The sequence below is a fragment of the Martes martes genome, assembly GCF_963455335.1.
Source record: "Martes martes genome assembly, chromosome: X".
NCBI classification, from domain to species: domain Eukaryota; kingdom Metazoa; phylum Chordata; class Mammalia; order Carnivora; family Mustelidae; genus Martes; species Martes martes.
The window spans coordinates 1575569-1602111 of record NC_137897.1 but is presented as its reverse complement, the minus strand read 5'-3'; the positions used below and the strand labels follow the sequence as shown (position 1 = coordinate 1602111).

At 42.4% G+C, this 26543-nt stretch overlaps 1 protein-coding gene across 1 annotated transcript; it reads right to left on the bottom strand.

Moving 5' to 3' along the window:
- Nucleotides 1–34: 34 nt before the first annotated feature.
- ARSH (arylsulfatase family member H) lies at nt 35–17974 on the bottom strand (the record flags this gene model as incomplete). Its single annotated transcript, XM_080794910.1, has 9 exons — nt 35–2104; nt 3675–3796; nt 4097–4259; nt 6973–7107; nt 11165–11301; nt 12507–12930; nt 13532–13657; nt 15628–15749; nt 17784–17974. 9 exons carry the CDS (start codon nt 17972–17974, stop codon nt 1737–1739), a joined length of 1788 nt encoding a protein of 595 aa, XP_080651036.1. The 3' UTR covers nt 35–1736.
- Between the last annotated feature and the right edge of the window lie 8569 nt (nt 17975–26543).

Sequence of the window (26543 nt, the reverse complement as noted above, 5' to 3'; positions counted from 1 at the left end):
TTTTTTAAATTAGCCTTTTTTTTTTTTTTTTTTTGAGAATAGTGGACATACAATGAGAAGCGGTTTAAATATAAAGCCACACATTGGTTAAAGTGATGAGAAAATGTACACCATTTAAATACTACACAAAATTTAAATTTTTAAGGAAATTTTAATTTAATTAAATTTTAATGCTAAAGCTATGTTCATCTTAGCTTAACTGGACTCAAAGATAAAGAACATTAACGGATATAAAGAGATAAATTACATAAGGATCAAAGGTTCGATTCATCAGGGAAACAACTATTTAGAAAGCTTGTAATACCAGAGAACTTCGAAATACATGAACGCACACTTCAAAGGATAAGAACTCTAAAAGAATGGGGCACCTGGGTGGCTCAGTGGGTTAAAGCCTCTGCCTTCAGTTTAGATCATGATCCCAGGGTCCTGGGATCGAGTTCCGCATCGGGCTCTCTGCTCCACGGGGAGTCTGCTTCCTCCTCTCTCTCTGCCCGCCTCTCTGCCTACTTGTGATCTCTCTGTCAAATAAATAAATAAAATCTTAAAAAAAAAAAAGAACTCTGAAATAATAGCTATCTATGTTTTTAAAATTTTCACCATCATTGTCAAATAACTTGAGTAGGTAGTTCTGGGTTGACAATTTTTTCTCAGTTTGAGGAGATAATACTCTGTTGTCTTGTGGCTTCCTTGGGGCCCTACCAAATCTACTCTTATTTTAATTCTTTTTATTTCATAGGAAATCTGATGTTTTCCTCTGATTGATTTAAGGTTCTTTTGTTGGTCTTTTGTAATCTGCAGTTTTCCCATGATTGTCTGAGGAATGGATTTATTTTTTTTAATGCTGTTTAGAATTGTTTTCTAAGTGTGCTTCCTGAATGCCTTTCATGAATTAAAAACATTTTCATCCATATTTCTCTATTTTAAATACTGCCTCATCTCTACGCTTCCTACTCTGTACTTCATGGAATATGATGAATTACAATTGAAGACAATTACAACATCCATTATAATAACATTGATTATTCACTATACATATAGTGATTTCAGGTGAATTAATGCTTGTAGTGTTCACAGCTACTCCATCCAATAGACTCTGGTTTCCCCCATTTCACACAAGAAAACACCAAGACACAACAAGTCCTCCCCAATCAATGGCTACCAAGAAGAAGAACCAAGACCTGTAGGTGGGAATTTTGTAAGACTAGAAGAGAAGGAAAGAAGAAAAGGCAGGAAATCAAGGAGTGGAAATGAGTAGGACATCACTTCCAGTGTTCTGTACATCATCTGCTTCAGGTTGAAACAAAATATTTATCATCACTTATGATAAAAATAAGACATCCGGGTTGAGGATCTGCAAGTAGAAGTTTCTACCATAACTACATAAATACAATGCCATCAGACCTACCACTTCTAATCATCTTCTAAGAACCACAGACCCATAAGAATCTCCCGAAGGTCACCTCGGTTGATCTTCTTGCTTGAACAATAACACAATTATATAAAAACATGACACCACAAATGCTGTACTCCAGGTACACTGGTGTCCAGATCCACTTTCACTACATTGAGCTCCTGGACAGGACTTGAAGAAAGAACTGAAATCCGAAGGTTTAAAATAAAAAATGTTGGAAAGCATAATTATTTGTCCCACATGGAGTGAATGAGTCAGCTGAGAGTTGTTTCCATGACCTCTGTAACAGTGTGTTGGTGGTGGGGAACAAGTGTCCCCTTTCTGCTCACCAAGCAGTGGAGAGGATGTCATATTCTTTGTCACACCCACAAAAGGGGAAAGTCCCACAGCAGGGCTGCAACCATGGTTTCCAAATGGTGTTGAACACCGAGAACTGCTGTGGGACAGGTGTGAGTGTCCTGCGATGCTCTTTGATGGCCGCCTCGATTTTCTTGACCACCGAGTCAAATAACGCTTCATTATCAGGGTTAAGAGGTCGGGCCTCAGAAGGGTCTCTGGAGACGTCGAAGAGCAGTGGAGGGTCATGGTAGGTGACATCTCCAGAGCATGAACAGATGCCACTTCCATAACAGGCACCAGCTCCATCTGGGGAGAAGTTGGGAGTCACATAATGGACCTTCCACATGGTTGCACCTGGAAAACAGGACTCCATTGGAATGCTGTATTTATCATTTTAGGACACTTTCCATTGAAAATATATTTCTCAAATACTTTTGCCAACAATTGATTAACTTTTTTGAGTTTATTTTTCTAAGATTTAGTTAATTTATTTGAGAGAGAGAGAGAGAGAAAGCCTGAGCAGAGAGAGGGGCAGAAGGAGAAGCAGACTCCCTGCTGAGCAGGGAGCCCAATGTGGGGCTCGATCCAAGGACCCTGAAATCATGACCTGAGCCAAAGGCAGAGGCTTAACCAACTGAACCATCCTGATGGCCCTGATCGTGGAAATTCTAACTCCAGTTGCTACTTTGCTCTGACGTGGCATAGGCAAAGTGGAAAATTTTCTAAGGCTAAATACCAATTTCAGGTCTGATACTGACCAAGGTGATTTGTCAGGATCCATCATTCCTTGTTCTTTCCTTCCTCCCTCTGTCCCTCTTTCTCTCTTCCTTCCTTGTTTCTGTTCTTTCTTCCTGCATAAATGGTTAGTAGTTCTATTTCCAGAAACCAATTTTAGATGGAAAACAACCTAAGTGTTTTCCAGCCTCTGATCAATGAGGCTTGCACAGAAGTCTGGGGGGGGGGGGTTGCAGAAAGGCTATGATTTTCTAATAAAATTAGGCTAAATCCCCTAACTCAGTCCTTTAACCCCTTTGCTCTTCTCTTTCCCTCCTGTATGGAGAGCAGAGGTGATGGCTGGAGAAACAGCAACCACTTTGCTCCATTAGAAGGAGCATAAGAATGAAAATGGGCATGCCAGAGAGGGCCCAGTAGAAATAGAGAAAGAACCCAAATCCCGGTCCTGGTGTTGAGCACTGTATCAGCTCTGCACTTCCAACTTCTGAAATTCTAATTATGAAAATATCAGTAGAATTCTATTTGTTTAACCTTTTATAGTTAAATTTGGGAAACTTTTGTTGTTGAGGGGAGGTGTTTTGTTTTGTTACTTACCATTGATCATGCCCCTAACTGAGACAGAATTGAGAAGGAAGAGGTTTCTGTGGGTTTGTTCTAGTTTTTTGTGGGAGATTGATCCACACTAACCTAAAGAATGGATTACACCACAAGTGATGGGACACATGGAAGGAAACCCATATCTTTTCTGCAAATTAAGTTAACTCCCATAAGTAAGAATTCTAGTGTCTACAGATGGAAGGAAATGAATATCTCTTGTTAATTTCTATTTGTTTCCATGAATCCTATAGTATAAAGGTAAGGAGGAGATGATTAACTAGAAGGGGATGGTAACTGCTGTGGGAGTTTTACTGCAGACTTTATTCCTTATTGCTAATTATTTCCATGTCCTTGGTTCTGGATATTCATATTCTCTCTTTCTGTCTCTTTCTCACTCTGATGTATGCATGCACATGAGCTTACACACACCTCTAAAATCTACCACGTGGCAATGGCTGCTTAACTTACTTCTCTAAGGAAAATGGATCATCATGGCTGGGTGCTGGATGCATGGCCCAACTTCCCCCAAGAGGAAAAGGAAACGGGGTATGTCTTTATTGTGTTCCCACATGTCTGCCATCTTCATACTCACAGTCCTTCTGATGCCACCTGGCTGCGTGCAGGTAGACCCCACAGTAGTGGAAGAGGAACTCGTGCTCCGAGTGGGACACCCTGCCTTCCAGCAGGGGCATTAGATTCCGGCCGTCAATGATTCTTAGGAGAGAGGGAGAGATAATCAAAGTGGTGAGATAGGCATAATTTGGTCATACATATTATGACAGGAGGAGGGAGAGGAAGGGGGAGGAGGAAGAATCATGACGAGAAGAAGGAGAAAAAGAGGACTAGGAGGAGGAAGAGGGAGGGAACGGGAGAAAAAGAATGCACTCTAAAAAAAACTTATTACATATCTTCACTCATTTTTTAACAAAAAGAACAAACAAACAAACAAAGAGGTGAATCTTACACAATTTCTAAGACAGAGGGAGAGATGAGTGGCTGGAGCTGTTTCCGTACCTGTCCTGGGGCAATATCCCTCCACCTACATAAGACAGGGTCGGGTAAATGTCCATTAGGCTTGTTGGTTCATCAATCACTTTCCCAGCCTCCAGGACTGTCGGCCACCGGAATATTCCTGGGACACGAATGCCCCCTTCCCATCCGCCCATCCCCTGGCCACCTAAAACCAAAGATGAAAGTCAATGATGAAGTCAAGTCAACCATATTTCTCCACTCAGTTGGGAATTGCATCCAGATGGAACGTTTTCTGCCACTTGCCAAATTCATGCCAATGTGCTATATTCACACACGGAGAGAGACACAGACAACCTCAGATATATTTCTTGCTTTCCAGAAGCTGAAACTCGACTTGTGAAAGTGGCCATCAGGTGACAAACCCAGGTGTCATAAATAAAAACTAGTGATGTCCTAAAATGGTGCATTATTTGGTGTCAATGAGTGCCACACAGTTTCCCTATTATGAGAAAAGAGAACTTTCCACACGCTAGCAAATCTTCAGTCTTTACTGGAATCTCACTGGGCTCTAAAAGATGGGTAAGTAAATGAGACCCCAAGCAAGACCAGAGAAACAGGTTCTACCCGGGCCATGCTGATCCTTGACAGAAAATAAGGAATTTGGACTTTATTCAGTGATCTTCCATATGGACAAAGATGGAGGGTTTATAGAAACGTGAATGGTGCACAGGTGGAGAAAGCATTGAGATCCCATCTCAGACAAAGGATGTTTGGGGTGTTTCTGAGCACAAAATAGGTGAGCCCTCACTTTAGGACCTATCCTAAGGTCAAGATGTTCATTGCAGAATAGATACACAGTCCTAAGCCAAATGGCATAGTCAAGATCATACAGACATACAGACAATGAGATTCTCTGGGTGGGGTGGGAAGAAACTCTTCCAAAGTAGGACAAACGTGAAATGTTCATGGAACAACTTTTACGTGCTGGTTACTCTGGCAGTATGAATTACAAAGAAAAGAGATGATGGGGTATCTCCATGCAGCAATGCGGAGACATTAAATGGGAAAACATTTAGGGACAAAGACTGCAGGCTAGCCAGTGTCCAAAGCCACCCCAGCTCAACAGGAGCACCCTTCTTTCTGGAAAACTTAACAAGCTCCCCGCACTGAATTTATGTTCGTATACCAATAAGCAACAAACAAAAGAGCAAACGTAAACCCACCTTCACATTTTCACAGTCATATTTAATAGCCAGCAACTGTGTTAGGACCTACAACAAATCTAATCGTCTATGCAGACACCAAAATTTGTCTCTCCAATGGACTCAGCTCCTCCTGGTGAGCTGGGGGTCAGTTCCAGAGATAAAAAGGGCTCACAACAATTTTGCTGTACCTCTTTGAGAGGTGTGTGAAGGCACTTTTTAGAGTGATGGTTTTATGCACACACAACCTCCCACCACACAAATACACACACACACACACACACACAAAGGCAATGTCACTGTTAAAATCAACACATACGTAATGGCATATGTTAATTTTATTACACACCTTTGCTGCTAGGCTTGTCAACAATTTAGTCTACGCTAATTAACAGTAGGTCTACAGCAAGCTGGCATGACCCGCCAGAAAAGGTGAATACATGTAGGAGGTCAGTTGCTGTCAATCAAATTATACAATGTTTCTATTATATCTATCTATCTACAATCTATCTATCTATATATCAATTATCTATCTACCTACCTATCCAGGGATCAACCAATGTATCTGTCATCTATCTACCTATTAATTTACCTATCACATCTTTGCAACCATCCATCCATCTATCCATCCATCCATCCATCCATCTATCCATCCAACTATCCATCCATCCATCCATCCATCCATCATCTCTCCATTCCATCCATCCATCCATCCATCCATCCATCCATCTATCCATCCATCCATCCATCCATCCATCCATCCATCTTTCCATCCATTATCTCTCCATTCCATCCATCCATCCATCCATCCATCTTTCCATCCATCCATCCAACCATCCATCCATCCATCCATCATCTACCTATCTATCCTAAATTTTTTCATAAAGTAAAAGGAACTCCTAAAGTTCAGACTTTCATAATGATGACAAGTTTGACACCCTTTTACTTTTTTTGATTGGGGTTGAGATGGTCAGAGGGGAGTAGAAAACACCAAATTCATTTTTAAACTCTTCTGTTTGATCTGCTTTGCTGATCCATAAGGGCAGGCCCAGTGGGGCTACTGAATAATCCAGCAGGGTGTACATCAAAGAAGTCAGAAGAATCCACTCGCAATAAGGAGGAAGGCACCCACTCCAAATGAACACCTCCTTTCCTGATCATTTCACAGTGTTTGAAGCATAGTGATAACATAATTGATTTCATTCCATTAAAAACCTGGATTTGGGTTCTCTGGTAAGTATTATTCTAGTGGAAGTGGTTCTCAACTAGAAAGGACTTTGGCCCTGGGAGACACTCGGCAATGTCTGGAAACAGTTTTGGTTGTCATATTTTAAGGGGAGAGGTAGGTGCTCCTGGCAACTCTAGGGTGATGACCAGGGACATGGCTCAATACCCTTACAGTGCCCAGAACACCCCACATCAAAGAGTCACCCAGCCCCAAATGCTCAGGGTGACAAGCCTGAGAGACCTGCTTTAGATGGTCATTGAGACCGTCTGCATTTTCACTCAGGAGGCTCTCATTACTTCAGGCACTTTGGTCTTAAATTCTCAGGAACCACCCCCAAACCTGCACCTTTTTCCGTCTGGTTTCATAAGAGGGGACAACTCCCATGAAATTCTCCAAATCGAGTTTGCAAATGAATGCACGTGCAGGCACAGAGAAGTACACGTCACTGGAGGAATGAAACTCAGACACGTGGGGTCTCTGCACATCACCTTTGTAGATGCCGTTGTAGCCCCCCAGCTGGGCCTCGCCTTCCTGCACCTCCAGGCGACCCCCGTTATCAGAGGTGAAGTACACCAGTGTGTGATTGGTCAGGAGCTCCCGGTCCAGGGTCTCCAGGATCCTACCTGGTGTGGGGGAAACAAGATATTCTCACCTTTCACCATGGGCCACTGTCAGTGCATGATGTCATTATTAGGCATGTGTTAGCGTAACAGTATAATTAAGGGTTATTTTACGGCATAGGCTATCATAATAGACAATAAATCGTGATTCTGTTCTCTAATATATATGTAATATATTTAAGTATACTATATAGTAGAGACATAAATATAACTAGATGCCATGGAATACATATACTACAGAGTGTGCAATATAAAATGGAGCTTTAGATAGTTAAAATTATTTATTGTATATTTTACATTATATAATATTTATATATGTATATTAAAGCATATATTCAGTATAAATACATAATAAATAACAAATATGTGATATGAATTATGTCTAACAATATAATAATAAACACAATTATATTTAAAATATTAAAATACATAAGATGTTTGGATATTATATTTTAAGTGATAAATTATAACACATAATCTATACTACAATATATGATAAATATGATAAATATATTAAATAAATAATAAATAATAATATAATAATATAATAATATAATATAATAATAAATAAATATATTATTTGTATGTAAACATATAAAATATAATTTATGTATTATAATCCTATATACTTCCTATATTATGAATATTATATGGTAATATGTAATATATGATATGCAAATATGTAATATATGAATGTAGGTATAGTGAAATATTTGCAACTATAAAAGTTATAATTAATAATACCTTAAAATAGTATATTAGATATACAAATATATTATATATAAATATATAGATATACATAAATAAATAAATATAATCTACTATATAATATAAATAACCTATTAAAATGTTGTATAATATTAAAATGTTGTGATGATTATATATTATCTAATAGTATTATACAATGGTTACTTATTATATAACACTAATAGTATTTTATTATGTAATATGTAGTTTTATTATATAACATTTAATACATCATTTTAGTTTTAGTTTTAATTATTTTCTTACATAATATTTAAGAAATATATATATTATATATATAAATATAAAATAAAATATATACTACACATAGGAAATATATATTATATAATATATAAGAAAATATATTTATTTTTCAAATTATGTAATAATACATATATATATTATATACATCACTATGTATACACATACAATATATTAGAAAGTATGAACTAGTAAGTAGGTACAATAAGATCATCACTCAAAATCCAAGTAACCATCACATATTAGGCCTGTCAGTTCAAAGAAACTCACAAACACCAATAAAACAGAGAAGACGCTTTAAAAACTGACATGTACAGGAATAAATCCACAGGTTCATACCCTTGCCCCAGAGAGCATGAGCCCCGCCTATTAAAGGAGGCAGTAATCCCACACACCCTCTGAAGGTTGCACCAGACCTGCAAGTTATTCTTCTCCTTAAGCATCAGACCATAATGAATCCTTCACTACACTCCTCAAGCATTGTGCTGATGTGTGGACAATCTCTGAAGGGGACAAAGGGCTATTTGTCAGAGAGAGAGAGAGAGACAGCAGAAGCAGGGGCAGCCGCAGGGAAGGGAGAAGGTGAGGGAGAAGCAGGCTCCCCACTGAGCAGGACAGGAGGCTCCAATCCCAGGACCCTGGAAACACTATCTGAGCCAAAGACAGATGCTTAACATACGGAGCCACTCAGGCATCCTGGGAACAAAGGGCCTTTGAACAAACAAGTAGAAAGCTGATCTAGCCACATCTCAAGCTATGCTGATTTAATTTCTGATTCCAGGTGGACATTCACCCTGGGCTCTGTATCATCACACCACAGTCCTACCATCCAGTGCGACTCCCCCCACCACAATCTTGCCCCATTCAAACATGGAAAGACAATGGGGCCGGCTGCAAAGAAAACGGGTTTAAGCATCAACTCCTTAAACTTCCTGTTTCCTTGTTTAAAAGTGACTTGTTTTAGAAGCCACATTGGCCATTTTTTAAAAATGTTGCAGCTAGAAATTAACCTATTTTAAAGCCCAGACTTCCTAAGATAAAGATTATAATGGCTTTTTGGTAAGAAAATAATTTACATGTAAAGTATCAGTTCTCATTCATTAGAGCTGACTATCATCTTTAGCATAAAGGTTATCTGTATCTTATACCAAGTAAATAAAATACACACGAATCCCTTTATTTCTTGGAAATACATATACGTAAACTTACGTGTATGCAATGTGTCAAACATAGAAGCATGCGTTTACATGTACGTGCATACGGCAACAGAATAGTCATAAAATCTTTTACAAGACAAAAATACAAAGAAAGAAGGCAAGAATAAAAAGTCACTAAAATGTGGGGCACCTGGCTGGCTCCGTGAGTTAAAGCCTTCGACTCAGGTCGTGATCCCAGGGTCCTGGGATTGAGCCCTACATAGGGCTCCCTGCTCAGTGGGGAGTCTGCTTCCCCCTCTCTCTGCCTGCCTCTCTGCCTGCTTGTGATCTCTGTCTGTCAAATAAATAAACAAAATCTTTTAAAAAAAGCTGCTAAAATATGTTTTAAAAGTACAAGTTCTCTCCAATAGGGGATTTAAAATATTCCTGGACACCTGGAGCCTGCAGGAGATCTGTTTTGCATGTCATTCTGAGGGCACCACTGTTATGGCTTCTTCTTGAGAAAGTTATTAATTTAGGAAATGATCTTAAGTTTAATCATCATATTGTCAACTAGAAAACACACACACACACACACACAAAAGATGCCTCTCTGATTTTTTATCTGCATCTCATTTTGATAGAATTTTCATAAGCCATGCAAGGGAAAAAATGCAGTGTCTTGGGAAGACGTCATGCAGATAAATATCTACTTTTCATTTCTCCTATGTAAACAGGATTAGCCTGGGAATGCAATTAAAAGTGTTACTAAATGCAATTAATAGTACTTACAGAGCACCTGTGTATTTACACAGAGTACAGAATAAATGTAACTAGCTGTTTGTGGCAAACTCTGCGTGTAAAAAGGGACAGAAAGTCTATTTGCATCAAACAGCTCTGTGACTCTAGATACGAATGCACCAGAATGCCTGGTTTCCAAAGCAGATTATCCTGGACCATAACAAACATCAAGGAAAAGAAATCATAATCTTACAACTTCACTGAAGTTACAGTGTTAGAAATGTTTTTACTATAGCAGGTTTCAATGTTTGTATCTGCCAGGGAATTAAAAAAAATATATATATATATATTGTAGCAAGCACATACACACATATAAACAACATATGTATATGAGCATTAATATTTAACGTGCATGGATACATTTCAAATATTAATTTAAATCAATCGTATACTTAATTGATTTAATATTAATAGATATGAAATGCATGTTTATATACACCTAGGATATATAAAAGTAACATTATTATGTTTAAGAAACTTTAAAATTTTTCAATCTGTGAATATTAGTCTAGGTGGTTCTGCAGAGAACACTTTCCAAAAAGTAGCAGAAAAAAAAAAATCTTCCCAACACTTTTTGAGATGAAGAAATACTCCATCCTGTGCAATTGATGGAAAAGGCTATTTGGAAATCACGATTTGTTGTTTTACTGATATGCATATGTTGTTCCCTCCTCTCCTCCAACCCCCACATCCCCATTTATGACCCTTTGTGTTTGTTTCCACGTTGACCCTTACGACTTTGAAACAAGTGACTTTGGTTAAGGTAAATTCCCTCCACATTTCTAAGCCTTTCCTGTAAAAATGAGCTAAGGAGAAAAACACATTTCCTTTCCTATCCATCAGAATGATGGGGAGGGGCAGTCTCCTTTACCATGTTGAACAGTCTTTATTTTAAAGATGGGAAAATCCCATATTTATAATTGCAACTGTTTTCATGTAGGCAATACTCACTGATTTTGCTGCACCGACAGCCAGACTTTGACTCAGTTCTTGGGAACAAATATTCACCGAGTGCCCAAGATCCACAAGGGGCTGTCCATTATTTGAAGCAATCAATATGCATTCACTTTCTCTAGTTCAGGCATCAGATACCTAAGATTGCTTTTCTGGACACTTACCCACCATCCAATCCATTTCTTCGACATTATCCCCATAGAGTCCATATTTACTGTGTCCCACAAACTTCTCTTTGGTCATCAGTGGAGTGTGGACATGCAGGAAAGACACAAAGAGGAGGAAGGGACTGCGTTTATACCTAAGGGATGGAACGTGAACTAAGTTATCGTCACCAACAAAGGCGTTTTCTCCAGGAATAGGATTCCACATCAGCTGAAAGATCTCGCCCCGGTTGATAGAGGTTGTCTATGCCCCTACGTGACCAATACCACTCATGAGATTAACAAAGAGCACAGCAGGACGTCTGCGGAGAGGCCATGAATAGGAATAAAGAATACTGGGATGTTTGCATTAGCAACAAAATAGTGAGTGCAGTCTGTCTTCTGAAGAAAGACTTTTTCATTCCTTTCTCCTCCTCTTCTTCTATGCTGTCTGGAACATAAATGTGATGGCTGGATCTTTGGCATTAACTTTGGGCTATGAGGCTGCTTACACAGAATCATAGGTAGCCAGATAGAAGGAGCTAAGGTGCTCATACATCTTGTCTGTTGTGTTCTGCACTTCAATATCCAATGAGGCCACTTAAGACTCCTCCTTTACACACTTTTACAACTGGGCACTATAAAGGGGGAAGGGCATGGAGATTGGGTGTGTTTTGTCACAGACAGCCACGGGAGTGACAACCAGAGCTGAGTGACTACGTTGTGACCATTGTGTTAGAACAAAGACTCAAAGTGTATGAGTGGATGGGATCCCACTGCTGGACACATTAACTGCACAGCGTCACAACTTTTCCTCTTCCATCCACTCCCCTGAACCCCATACACACCAGCTCAAAGAGCATCCACACCCACAACTCAATCTGCTTCTGGCTAGTAACCTAGAAGGGAGCCAGCATGCAAAGATGGGAGACAATGACCTTCATGCCCACGTGGTTTGTATTGAACACATAAAACTTCAAATTAGGTATCTATACATAAAATCACTCCCTCATCATTCATGCACACAGAAGGATTTTCCAGCTGCTTCTAAAGCACACCAAATCAACATCAATCCCAAAGGTTGAATCCATTTAGATCCCAATCCATATTGAAGCGATATGGACCAAAGTATAGGGATTCCAGTGTTTATAAAGAAGAGGGAGCAAGATATATTTCTTTACCCTTTCAGTGTTTATAATTTGCACGAAATTTAATGCTCATTTTTATTCTCAGGAGAGATTCTGGTATATGAAAATACCGCACACAGACACACAAAGGTCCGTAACCCCAAGATGAACCCAACTTCTCCGAAATATAAAATAAAATTCCCATGCATGGAATGAGACCTGAAAGGGCTCCATACCTGTCGATAAAGGCAATAGCCTCCTTGAGCATGAGGGAACCCACTCTGTCCTCCCGCATCGGCTGCTGGATGATTTCGTGGTTTCTCATAAGAATGCAGTTCCAACGTCGAGTAAACCCATAACTGGAGTACCAGACAATGAAAAAGAGAAAGGCAAGAAGAGCAAAGGCGATGATGACCTTCCACGGAACGGAGAACCAGCGGGCGAACTTGGGGATGAGCAGCAGAAGGGGTACCAGACTGAGCACCGCTGTGGAGATCCAGAGTTTGATCCGTAGCCAGCGGTGAAGCTCGGCGGTCTTGGACGTCTGACAGTCGTTGAGGAGGCCAAAGGGCAACCCGTAGAAGTAGTCGAACCCATGGTTGAGAGGGTGGTAACAGTGATCATCCCGAGAGGCACAGCTCAAACCCAGGTGCCACTTGCCTGCGGGAAAGACAAAATGGCAGCCGACACATCCCCCTGTTTCTAGAACATGGGCTTTGCTTAGCAAAAGCTAAGTAGGACTTGCACCGTCTTGCCGTGGGGGCATCTTCTTGGTACCCCAGTCACTGCCCTGCGGATGCTCAGAAGGTTGTCATAATTGTCACCAAACACTGCTTTCTCTACACCCTGCATCTTTCCAACTCAAACAGGGCAGTAGAAACCCCTTTACTCATTGCTCTCTCTCACTCTAAAATAAATAAATCTTTAAAAAAATAAAAATAAATAAAAATGCACTCACTTCTCTGCTTGTAACGATGTCATGAAAGTAGTAAACTCCCCGTCCTGCCCCCCCTACAGAATATTCCATTTTGGTGATAGCGATGGACAAGCCCATTTGCTTTTGGTTCCCATGATTCTTCCCATACTCTGCTCAATATACCAAAGGTCCCGGAAAATCGCATTGAATCCCTACCCCACGTGTCTCCTTTCAACAAGAGGGCAGCTGGCATGGGTCCAGCTGAAATCCCAGGAAGTTTAAGTCCCAGTATAAAATGGGATGTGCATGAACATGCTTCCAAGTTCAGAGTCCTGCGGGCCATACCTATGAGCCCCGTGCGGTAGCCACGATGCTGCAGCAACTTGGCAAAGGTCGTCTCGTTGGTGGGCAGACCACCCGAGCCTCCAAGCCAGGTGAGCCCTCGGTTCAGGTTGAAGGGAGATGCCATTCCTGAGGTCAGAGAAGGAGGCATCCCGTGAGTCCCACAGTCCCTCTTTCACGACCCTCACAACAAAGTCCAGGATTCATCCTGCTCTCCTTGAAACATCTTCTACTGAGCCTCCACCATTCTGTTCTTTCGAGAATGTTCCCTCACTTTTTGGTTTCTACTTAGCTCGTTCTCACATCTGTCAAAGGCACATGCTCTGTGCGGATCAGGATCACCAGCTCACACACGATACCAGGTCATCCTGGCATTTCTCATATGAACGATGAATGGTTTCTTAGTATAAGCACCACGTGTTGCATGGGGCATACTTATACTAAAAATCTAGTCATCGATGATTCAAAATTCAAATGTAACTGTGTATGTGACTCTGGATGATATCTTTGGACCTCAGTTATGAACTTTGATGCCATCTCTCTACCTGGTGAGAAACCCGCATCTCCTCCAGACCCTCCTTTGAAGTTGAGGTCCTATCTAGACGTCGCTATACTTAGGAACCCGAATCACAACATGACTAACACAGAGTCCGTGGTCATCGTACTTCAAACCTGCTTCAACAAAGGACGTCATAATCCCCCCAGCCACCCAATGCACGAATTCCTTTGGGATACCCCCTCTCACTCAGCATCACCCCCTCTGTCCAATCCCATGTCAAGTCCTGATAACTCAACCCCAGTAAACAGTTCGAATAGTTATCTCTCACACCATAGCTTTTGAGCAGAGATTCAGCTGGTCTGTGCTTGGATGTCCACCAGCCAAATGCTGTCCACCATCCCAGGACATTCTGAAGAAACCTTCCAACCCATATCCGTCCCATAGTCAAACCTCATTACTGCCCGTCCCTCACCTTCTATTGAAATCTAAATCTGGGGTAGAGCTTACACTATGTTTGCTAATCTGAGACAACTGATTATCGCTGCGGCTGCCTCATTGACCTCTTGCATTCATGCCTGACTGCATTGTCTCTGCATGCCCCTTCCTCTTCTGAGCATACCCTTCCTCCCTCCTAACTCCTTACATGTCAAACAACATCATCCAGGAAGACTTTCCTGGAATGCTGGGGTGGGGGGGGGGGGAGGCTGTGAGCTTCCTGTGCTCACTAAACTTCCTTGCATCTCGACCACTGGAACATTTGTGCCTTGAAGTGCACATGACCTACTGATGTTACAACAAATAAGAGTAAACCTATATGGGGTGCTTGGGTGGCTCAGTGGGTTAAGCCTCTGCCTTTGGCTCAGATCATGATCCCAGGGTCCTTGGATCGAGTCCTGCATTGGGCTCTCTGCTCAGCAGGGAGCCTGCTTCCTCCTCTCTCTCTGCCTGTTTCTCTGCCTACTTGTGATGTCTGCCAAATAAATAAATAAAATCTTAAAAATAAATAAATAAACCTATACATGAAAGGCATCACACAAACATGCACAATCAATAAAAAAATCAAAATACATTAAAATAGCATTGTGATCCTATCTGCTTCTCCTTTTTCCATTCTCAACAGAAATAAGAACATTAAAAAGGATGCTTTTGCCAAATCCTAAAAGACAAAAGCCTATTTATCATTTTCAAGAAAAGTGGTTACATCTTTTAATTAATTATGAATATATGTATAGATGTTAGTGTGTGTATACAAATTTGATGGAGCAGAACTTTGATCTCCTCTTCCTGCATGAGGAGAAACCCACATCTCCTTCAGATCCTTCTCTGAGTTTGAGGTCCAATGTAGGTGTCTCTATACTTGGGTAGAAACTTAGAAATTTAGGGATTGGAAATATTGGTAACTTCTACACAATAAAAAGTTCAAAATGCTGCAGCTGAGTATAAAAGTTGATATTTGTAATGTTGACTACAACGTCATGTTGTGCGTGTGTGTGAGACAGAGAATATGTACGAGGCTCCTTCTTCTCCTTGTTATTCCCAAGACCTAGAAAAAGAAAGCATGGCATAAAGACAACGTCGTCCTCACATAGCCCTGCCCCACCTGATCGGATGGGGTACCGGCCAGTCAGGAAGGCAGCCCGACTCGGCGTGCATACAGAGGCGGCTGCCAGGTGGTGGGTGAGCCTCACGCCCTCGCTTGCCAGGCGGTCAATATTGGGTGTGCTGCAGACAGAGGGAGGATTCAGCACGTGGGTCTCTAATTCTCAACGAGACAAAGAACATTCAAAGCCATCCTGCTTTGAGTCCAGTGGATTGTCTTTCCAGTAGACCTGAAATACATGCCTCTTAAATGTCAATCTGTCAACCTGTTCGCATGCCTCCCCGACGGTCCCAAGGAGGTGGAAAGCAGACTTTAAAACAATGTATCTTCAGGCAAAACAATTGCAGACTAATCGAGGTCCACGGGGATAATTAAACCATAACCAGTCTGAGCTCATAGGCGTTTCAACGCTAACGTTAGTCCATTTGCTCATATTATATTCCTGAAATGAACAGGTGACTCAGGTTACATAAAATTTAACTGTATTTCTGGTAGTAAAAATGTATCTTTCTTTTTAATAACCAAATGGTGACATTTTGGGGTTTAATTTACTGCCCACGTTGCTCGTCAGCTAAGGTATCCCCGATCTTAACAACACGTGAACGACAACCTAGTCTCACAAGCCCCCAACAGTGCGATAGGGGACAGAATTGTACACCCCCCCCCAACATGCTCAGTATCTGTGTCAGGGAGACCCTGTGCAGCCCGATGTTGGGTGCAGGTACACTCGGTGTCTGGTTGAGAGTGACAGTACCAGATTCTCAAGCGATGTCTCCTGCCTTACCCATCACTTGCTTGCGGAAATTAAACAGGGAAACACGTGTGCTCATGTAGACCTTCAGGGCCTTTAAGAAGACCCGCTCCTGTCCAAGTCCAAAAATATACTTAAAATATAGGACTATTCTATGAGCCACATTCCAAGGAGAAAGGGCAGTATTTAAATTCAGACTAAGAGTTATGTGTATTTGCACATGAATAAGATTTGTCTGGAGCTGGGGATCAAGGGGCATTCAGCAGAAGGATCATGGTCACTGAAGGCTTCGGAAAAAAAATCAGGGAAGACCATGAAAAACTTTCATGCCATTCGTCTCTGCCATGGGATATTATCCAATACAGACAGGAAGGAATGACACGCGCTACCACGTCGTTGAAAACACGATGCTCGGGGAAAGAAACCGCACACAAAAAGGGCATATAATGTGTATTATGGGCTGAATGGTGGTCCCCAAAATTCGTAAGTGGGAGTCCTATCCCTCAGGACCTCTGAACGGGGCCGTTTCTGGAGTTGGGGGTCGCTAATGAGGAAAAGGAGTTAAAACCGAAGTCAGAGGTGGGTCCTTATCAGAGGAGATGAAGACACACAGAGGGATGGCCACATAAGGACGCAGGGAGAAGATGGGGTCCACACACCAGGGAAAGGGGTTCAGGAGGAATTGGCCTCAGCCCTGCCTGGATCTCAGACTCCCAGCCTCCGCCCTGCCTGGATCTCACACTGCCAGCCTCATCCTTTCCTAGATCTCACACTCCCAGCCTTGTCCCTGCCTGGATCTCAGACCCACAGCCTCAGTCCTGCTTGGATCTCAGAATCCCAGCCTCAGCCCTGCCTGGATCTCACACTCCCAGGCTCAGCCCTGCCTGGACCTCAGCCTCCCAGCCTCAGCCCTGCCTGGATCTCACACTCCCAGCTCCAGGACCAGGAGGGAATCCATGTGTGTTGTTGAAGCAGCTCAAGATGTAGCATTTCTGGAATGAGCCAATCCCAAGCGACAGAGCACATTGGTGATTGCTAGGAGCTGAGGGCTGAGGGCTGACGGGTAGAGGCGACTGGTACTAGGTGTGGGGTTGCCTTTTGGGGGCCACACAGAAGTTCTGGAAGCAGACAGAGGGCATGGCTGTACTACCCTGTGCATGGGCTCCGACCCCTGAACGGTGCCCTTTCCGTGGGTTACAGAGGAGCTGCCGTGTTGGGGGAATCTCACCTCAAAAGCAGGACAGCAGCCACCGGACCAGGGAGAGCAGGATGCAAAGGCTGAGCTCTGCTTTTCCTAGTGCCTGCGAATGGTCAATGCTGGCCACCCCCCTGCTAGGACCCAGATGTTCCTGAGGGCCCGGAGCACACCCCTCCCTCCACAGTGGGGCAGGGGCGGCTTCCTTACCTCACTGTCTTATTACCGTAGCAGCAAATGTCCCCCACCCCAAGGTCGTCGGCCATCAGCAGCACGATGTTGGGCCTGGAGTTCCTCGTGGTAAAGGCCGCACTCAGGCCCCCAAGCCAGCAGCACAGGCACACCGACAGCCGGCACGTCCTAGAAGCATTTGGGGACGTGTCAAACACAGCAACACACATGGTGAATCCAGGCCTACCTTGAAGGGGGCTGAGAAGGCGCCGTCGTGCTATTTCTTACCAATGCCTGCTACACAGGACCCCTGGCCTACCTTCCCCAAAAACCAGAATTTATTCCATTTTACGCCTTTATTCTTTATTTATTTTTAAGGATTTTATTTATTTATTTGAGGCAGAGAAAGAGAGAGAACACAGCAAGGAAGAAGAGCAAAGGGAGAGGGAGGAAGCAGATTCCTTGCAGAACAGGGAACCCGATGCGGAACTCGATCCCAGGACCCCAAGATCATGACCTGAGCCGAAGACAGATGCTAAACCAACTGAGCCAGCCAGGCGCCCCCAGTATGTTTATTTAAAGTCCTATTCTATGTTAACATAGTGTAACATACACATTAATTTTCTATGCCTGGTGATATTTAAATTCTTATAACTTTCCCAACCGTTTCATGATATGAGACCCTTAAATACTGTTTAAACCTGAGTGGGAGGCCTAATAATTTGATTTATTTGAATAAAAATGTAAACAAACTAGAAAATCAGGAGCAAATCACTAGCGAGCCTAGCTTTTGTTTTTTTCTTTTGATGCTCACTTGTACTTTTTAATTCATTAAAATATATATTTAAAATAACATTGAGAATTCTTTTAACATCTGAAAAAAGAAAATTGGCATAGTTGCATATGCTCCTAAGTGTTAGGCTGTAGACTCATGCATTTGTAACTATTAAATTCTATCATATGCTCCAAAAAGATTTTGAACAAAATTGCTCCCAGTTGAGGACCATTGTCTCATGCAGGAAAGTGGTTCCAAAACCCCAAATTGCAACCCATCCATTCCATTCCAAGCCCTGCTCACTCTACCTCAAAAAAATGCACCTTAAATCCATTCGCATGCATCCACCTACAGGCCCCGTCATGGCAGGCCAACTAACTCAAAGCAAGTCTCAGTTGGATTCCTCAAAACTCTCCCAAATGGCCTGTTCTGTCCCATTTTTGCCACTTGAGCGCCCTCTGAAATGCAGCCAACCTCAGCAACCCTATCCTATGAAGCTGGTTGCAACGTTCCCTCACCAAGTCCAATGGCTTCCCATTGCACCATCATTGGCAAGCTGCACTAAGTGATGTTCTATGCTGTTCCGTCTTGCTTTCCTCTCACTACCCACACCCCAGCCTTGGCTCATCCATGGGCATCCTTAAAATCCCTACAACGATCCATGACTTTGGACCTTCAGCAACCTGATGAATTTGCATACATGCCGTCACTCGTAAGGTAAGCGTCGCTTCCTCACAAAAGGCATCCTGTGGGACGTCAGCAACCCACAGCCCCTGGCACACCCCTCATTATCTGTAGCAGGTGCAGGGCTGATGCAGTAGACCAAACATCAGCCAGGGTGAGGAACATAGGACAGAGAACACGTCTGGGATACAGAGAAAAAGGATAGTTTACAAAGTCACCTACTCACCAGTTAGAGAATGGCTGCTTCATGACTGTGTGTGCTGCTCCCCTAAGGAAGAAAAAGAATAAAACAAGAGCTGTAGAGCCGACATTTGTCTCTTAGCCAGGCGGTCGATCCAAAGGACTAAAGCACCTGTTCATGTGGTCATCCTCTCAACCCTTCACAGCTCATTTGCAAACCAGTCGTGTTCGCCCAGAGAGAATCTGACAAAGAACACAACCCAGTCATTTCTGGGTAGATGTCATGGCAGATTTCCAACACATGATGTGGGTTGCACAGCAATGTCTACCTTAAAAAAACACAGTGATGAACACTATGGATGTATGGCGATGTTGGCCCAACTCTTTGAGTGCAAGAAGGCACGTTAGCACCTATAATTATGACCCTTTTATAAGAGTCCAAAGAGTGGTAGAGTCCTGTGTTCTCCCCGCAGAAGATCCCCAAATGGCTCTAAGTTGGTGATACTTGGTAGGCTGAGGAACCTCCCCACAAGGCAAATGGTATATAACGATTAATGACACCACCCTAGAGTTTATAGGGCTTTTTCATCCCCAAGGCATCTCCAATGTTCCCTTTGGATCCTTAAAATACCTCACCCTGCTTGCCTCGAAGGCTTCATGACACTTCTTTTGTTTTATGGGAGAGGCAGCTGGGGTCATAGAGCTTAGAACACTTTCACAAAGGCTGGTAAATTGCAGATGTGGCATTCAGAAGGTCTCTTCCCTATAATCATGTGTGTGTGTGTGTGTGTGTGTGTGTGTGTGTCCAATTCCCAGGGCTCCCTTGTCATCTTAGACCTCCAGGAAGACTCTTGGGTGGGATGATTCTCCTGGGCCACTTGGTGAAGCCAACCCTCCCATTGCCTCTGCCCCACAGAACCCCCATCAATACTTGTGTATTCAACTTGTTTCCATGGTGACCTCCCAAAAAGCCATACTAATGTTTCCTCTCTCCAGTCCCATTGCCTCACACATTATACGGCGTTCCTGTAAATTTCTAGTAGTTTCCAAAATACATTTCTCGTACATGCTCACTGAAGACATCGAGTATTTCTCAAGGGTTGCATGAAAGATGCAAGAATGGTGTTTTTTTTTTTTTAATTTACCAATTGTAGCCATATCTACCTCATTTCCTAAGAACGTATCTCTCCAACCCAAGATTGGGAAACTCACCATGGCTGGTCCTAGTCACCTGTGCAAAGATCTTTCTAACCAACAAGAAATAAAAGCTATTTATAAAATAGAAGGAAATCAGAGTTAAGCAGAGCTCCTACTGTCTCAAAGAATTATACGTATCAAATCAAGAAGAACATGTCTACCCAGGAAGCTCCTCTACACCGTTCTGCACAACCCATTTCTCCACTTCCTCCCCCCACACCCAGATTTTGACAGAGGAGGTTTTTAAAGGTGGGGAAACAGGTGATGCATATTTGGGCTTCTGGAGATGGACAAATGCAAGAGACTGGTATTATAGATCAATGTGGTTTTCCAAATTGGTTTTATTTCCCAGCTATCTTTGAAGAGATGTCCAAAGTTATGGACCTAATCAAGAAGCGCTGTTCAAAATACTATTCTATAAGGTCGTGTTATTAACTGAAAAAGCAAGAAATACATTAGCCAACAAAAGAATTACATCCTCAAATGGATAAAAATGCAAATGCAGATGTGCGTGGACTATATTCTTTCATAGGGAGAATGAGAGTCAAAAACCAAATCAAAATGAAGCAAAACCCCAAAACCAGTGCTCTTGGTTTGTGATATGGACCTTCCAAAATGATGGGGGGAAAATGCAACTATGTGAGTGACTGATGTGTTAGCTAGCCTATTTTTGGTAATCGCTTTGTAATACATACTGACAGCAAATCATCACATTGTACATCTTAAATTTACAGTGTTCTGTGTCAATTCCATCTCCACAAAGCTGGAAAAAAAGTCTTTAAAATTCCTGATTTTCATGTTTTCACCTTTAGAGGTTACCTCCCAATGACCCAGAAATAGCAAAACATATCAGTCATGGACACTTAAGTGAGAGAGAGGTTATCAGGTAGTTACATGGAAGAAACTGGAGATGGTGCTTTATATGCAAATAGGGTATTTCTGGGTGTGATGAAGTAAAGGATCTGGAGATGACACCATTGAGGATGAGGGTGGCCCTAAATCCAAGCAAGATGTCCTTATAAGAGACAGAAGAGGAGAAACAAACACAGAGGAGAAGCCATGTGAGGACAAAGCCAGAGATGGGAAGGGTGTGGCCATAAACCCAGGGACGCCTGGAGCCCCAGAAACTGAAGGAGGCAGGAAGGACCCTCCCATGGAAGTTCGGGAGGGAGCACCGCCCTGCCCCGCCTGGATCTCAGCAGCCCTTCCTCACCTGGATCTCAGAGTCTGGTCTCCAGAACTGGGTGAGGTTACACTTATGTTGCTGTAAGCCCTCAGTCTGCGGTCATTTGTTACAGTAGCCCCAGGAAACAAATACACTTTTAAGAAAGATTCCAAGAAAATTACCTGCATGCTCAGCCAGTGAAAGTTTTGTGAGGGGATGCTGCCACTAAATATCAAATTTTTAAGAAATCATAAGCAATGGCCCACCATGGTGTGCCATTCTTCTCACTCCGGAGACAGCAGGCAAAAGGTAGGGGTAAGGGTGTTGATTGCAACCTCGCTTTTCCACAGAATCAGGAGGAAGCCATCTGAAATCAGGCTGAAGAGGAAGGGATAAATATACTCCTGGTGCAGAAATCTATGCTATCTCCTTTAAAGTAAGGAAGATGCACTCACTGGTCTTTTGGGGTTCTTTGATCATAAAGCTGTATAATTCTGGGAGGCATTCCTCAACCGCAGCTGAAATCAAAACAGTAATTACTTTTATGGGACCTTTCATCCAAGGACACCACGATGCTACCTGGATGTTATCTCCTTAAGCTTTGGAGGAAGGACAGTAATACTATGATTACTCCCACTCTTCTGTGGATCCAGGGGGCTCTAGGGGTTAGGGTATAGCTTAGGGCCAACTAATAAAGCCAAATGCAGCCTCTCCACTAATTAAAACATTCTCCCTATTAATATTCACTAACAAAAATCTTCTAGCCACTGAGACCAGTCTCGGAAGTGCCTGTATGTTTTTCCAAAAAGTTCCTTCTTTCCCTTACACACCTGGAAAATCACGCAATTATAGAACCAAAGCCACAGTTGGCTTACAGAGTGGACCCATGATGGTGGCTTGATGCCCAGTGGAGCACCAGTGCGTTATATTCACGGGGGTAATCCATGTGTAGGCGAGCGACTCAAAGACATGATTGCCACCCAGGCAGAACTGGGCAAAATTCAGCCTGACATACTTGAAATGGAGCAAAGAGTTGGTCATAATTTTCAACTGAGCATCTCCTTCCTTTCTTTGCTGTGTGTTCAGAACCAACATCTGCAGCTGGGCAAGTCCACGTAGGTAAAGCAGAGCAGATGCTTAAAGACAGAAATTCCCATGTGTGTCCTTCACAAGAGCAGAGAAGAGGCAGAGTTGGGAAATTGGTCAAATCCAGGTCGGGTTCTCTCAATCACGGCACTGTGGGCATCTGGAGCTGAATGGTTCTCTGGGGTGGGACACCCTGGACACTGTCAGGTGAGGAGCAGCATCTCTGGTCTCCATGGACCATGTGCCAGGAGCACCCCCTCCCTAGATACAACAACCCCAATTATTTCCACACATTGCCAAGTGTCCCCTGGGGCATGAAATCATCCTGTCTCCATGGTGAGCTCCGCTGAGTGGAGTGGAGCTCCACTCAGCTCCGCTGAACCAGTAGGAACTCATTCTTGGATGATTTCAAATGTTGTTTACTCATCACGCAAGATTCTGATTTTGTCATCCAGTATTGTTGATTTAGAATACAATCTCTGTGATTTTCTCCCTCCCCTCAATTTAAATATATGAATAAAAATTGAATGTAGCAATTTTCTCCTTGCTTTATTTTAATAATTCCTGCTGGAAAGAATTTAATATGTTGACTTGTGGTTCTTCACTTAACAGACTTCTAAAAAGATCCACATATATCCCCAAACTTCCTCCAAATTGACTGATATTCAATGACTCTTTTTTCAAAGATTTATTTAATATTTATTTATTAGAGAGCTCGAGAGAGAGCATGAGCAAGGAGGAGGGGTAGGGGCAGAGGAAAAAGGAGACTCCCTGTTGAGCAGGAAGCTGGACATAGGGTTCAATCCCAGACCCTGAGATTGTGTCCTGAGTTGAAGGCAGATGCTTAACTGATTGAGCCACCCAAGCACCCCTGTTCAATGACCCTTGCAACATCATTATTATAAAGTATAAAAGGGAATACTCAACAGCATGAAAAAAATTAAATATCTGTTATTACAAACATACTCTTTTTTCCTCCTAACAGTTCATATAAACCCACACTTCCTGCTGGATGAGATAAACCCATCTCTCCATTATTTGCTTTCCACTAAGAAAAAGTCCACTAGTAAAACATTAAATGACAACCATTATGAAGTAAATTCAGAGACCAGAAACCTGGTTTCTAAATCATCAAAACTGTTATGCTCTGTGTCAGCTTGTGATTTTCAATATTTTGGTATTCACTGAGTCACTGTAATGGTGCGAGCTGCATTATTCCACTCAGGGATTATAACAGATAGCAGAGAGAAAGAAACAGAGGATGGAAGGAAGGAAGGAAGGAAGGAAGGAAAGAAGGAAGGAAGGAAGGAAGATTTTAATGTAAACTTACTTGTATAGACTTTATGTCATTTTACTACCAAGCAAAGGTCACCCACCTCCATGACCTTTGATTAGCCCACTTATTTGTCTTCCTAGGAATAACATAAATACCCTAAACACATAAAATCCACATTTTGCAAGTGTCTGCTCACAGGTGAATGGATAAATCAAGTCTGGATGTCCCAAATCCAATGGAATACCACCCAGCAATCATAAGGAGTACACTATTGATAATACAGTCAACAACCTTGAGGCATCTTCAAATTGAGTATGCTGAGTGAGAAAAGTCACACAAAACAGTATAGGATACCTCCTGATCCCATTTATATAAAATCCTACAAAGTGCAAGGGAGATAGATTACAAGTAATCTACCCTCAACCCTTCATTCTCCACCTTGCTGAGCGTTAAAAATTCAAGCACGCTGAACTGGAATTACATTAACTTCCCATATTTTCTATTGAATTACATGAACTTAACGTATTTTACTTACTGGAAACAAGTTGTCTCTCCAGCTCTGGCATTTAGGGACACTGGTCCTGTGTGTCCAGGCTCCTGTCACAGTTCCTAGTGACTGCACTCATTATTATAATTAAATGTTTATTAAGTACCATGGTGGGGGCACCACTCAAGTCTGTCAATTATCTTTATAGGTAAGCGTAACCTACCAGGGCAGCTGGCACATACTTATTTAGCAAAGGGATAGTTCATCGGAGCTCAACTGCCACCAAACACACATATATGATTAAGGGGACTTAATTAACTCAAATATGTTTTCTGCCAGGATAATTTAAAAATTAAAAGGTTAAAAAAATTCTCCACTGACTCCAGTTAGGTTTTCAAAACAGCAAAGAGAGAGTAGGGATACATTGAGGTGCATTTCCTCATCTTAAACTCTATCACAAACTTTCAAGAGTAGCTTCTGTCTTCCAGTCTAAATGTGTCTTATAAATATTGCATCTTTAAGCCTCAACACAGAGCTCTGAGGAGGGTGACCATCGCTAGTTGCATTTGTAGTTGGAGATATCATGGCACGGAGACAGCCTGTATGCAAGATTCAGTGACACACTCCTAGAAGAGTAGACAATAGAAGAAGTGCTTAGAAGGTAGATGGGTAGACAGGTAGATGATAGATGGGAGGACAGATGGATGGATGGTTGGATAGATAGACATAGATGGTAGATACCATCGATAGATGGATGGATCGATTGATCGATAGATGATAGATGGGTAGATATGACAGGTAGATGGATGAAAAGATTGATAGATGATAGATGTATACATCAATAGATAGATGATGGATAGAGAGATGATGGATGGATGGATAGATAGATGATAGATAAATGTATAGGTGGACAGGTGGATGGATGGATAGATGGATGGATGGATGGGTAAGTGGATGGATGGATGGACGGATGGATGGATAAGTGGATGGATAGGTAGTTGGAAGGATGGTTGGATTGATGGATGGATGGTTGGATGGTTGGATGGATGGATGGATAAGGGGATGGATAGGTAGTTGGAAGGATGGTTGGATTGATGGATGGATGGTTGGATGGTTGGATGGATGGATGGATGGACGGACAGATAGATGATGGGTGGATGGATGGATGGATAGATATATGGTAGAGGGATAGATAGATGGTGGATGGGTGGGTGGATAGATGATAGATGGATGGGTGGGTGGGTGGATGGATGGATAGATAGATGATAATTGGGTGGATGGATGGAGAGATAGGTCGATAGATATAGATGGTAGATATGATAGGTGGATGGATGGATGTATGATGGATGGATGATGGATGGATGGATGGATACATGATAGACGGATGGATATAAGCATTGCCTCTATTATAGGACTCTTTCTCATGTACTTGTACCTTTTATTACAGTCCTATTTTGTGTATGAAAATGCAGGTAGGTATGCAAGGACAAGGAGAGACATTCACGTGAGAATTACTGTGAAAAAGACAGGCATGTCGTCACCCAGCAACACAGCTTCACCCAGGGCTCCATAATTTCTGGAGCTACAAGCAAGGAGCCAGCCTTGCAAAGGAGATCATCCTTCAAGGACATTCTAATCCTGGGATCTTCCGAGCCCTCCCCCTGCAGAGCAATCTCTGTAAACAGACCCTTCTCCGTGGGGGTCATGTTTTGCCTTTAAGGCAATTCTGCAATCTCCGTGTGATATCTAGGCTGCTGTTGAAGACTGTAAAATACGAGTTCAGGAATTCACGAACGCTCCATAGACACACAGTCCCAGGTCCCCTTAAAGCCCCCAAATGACTCAAAACCCAAAAACACAGTGACCTGGTTTCAGGGCAGCAGAAAGGTAGGTTTCTTGGGAGGCGCTCAACCCAGGCGGTGTACAAAGCACCTAAGGGATTTGTTCCT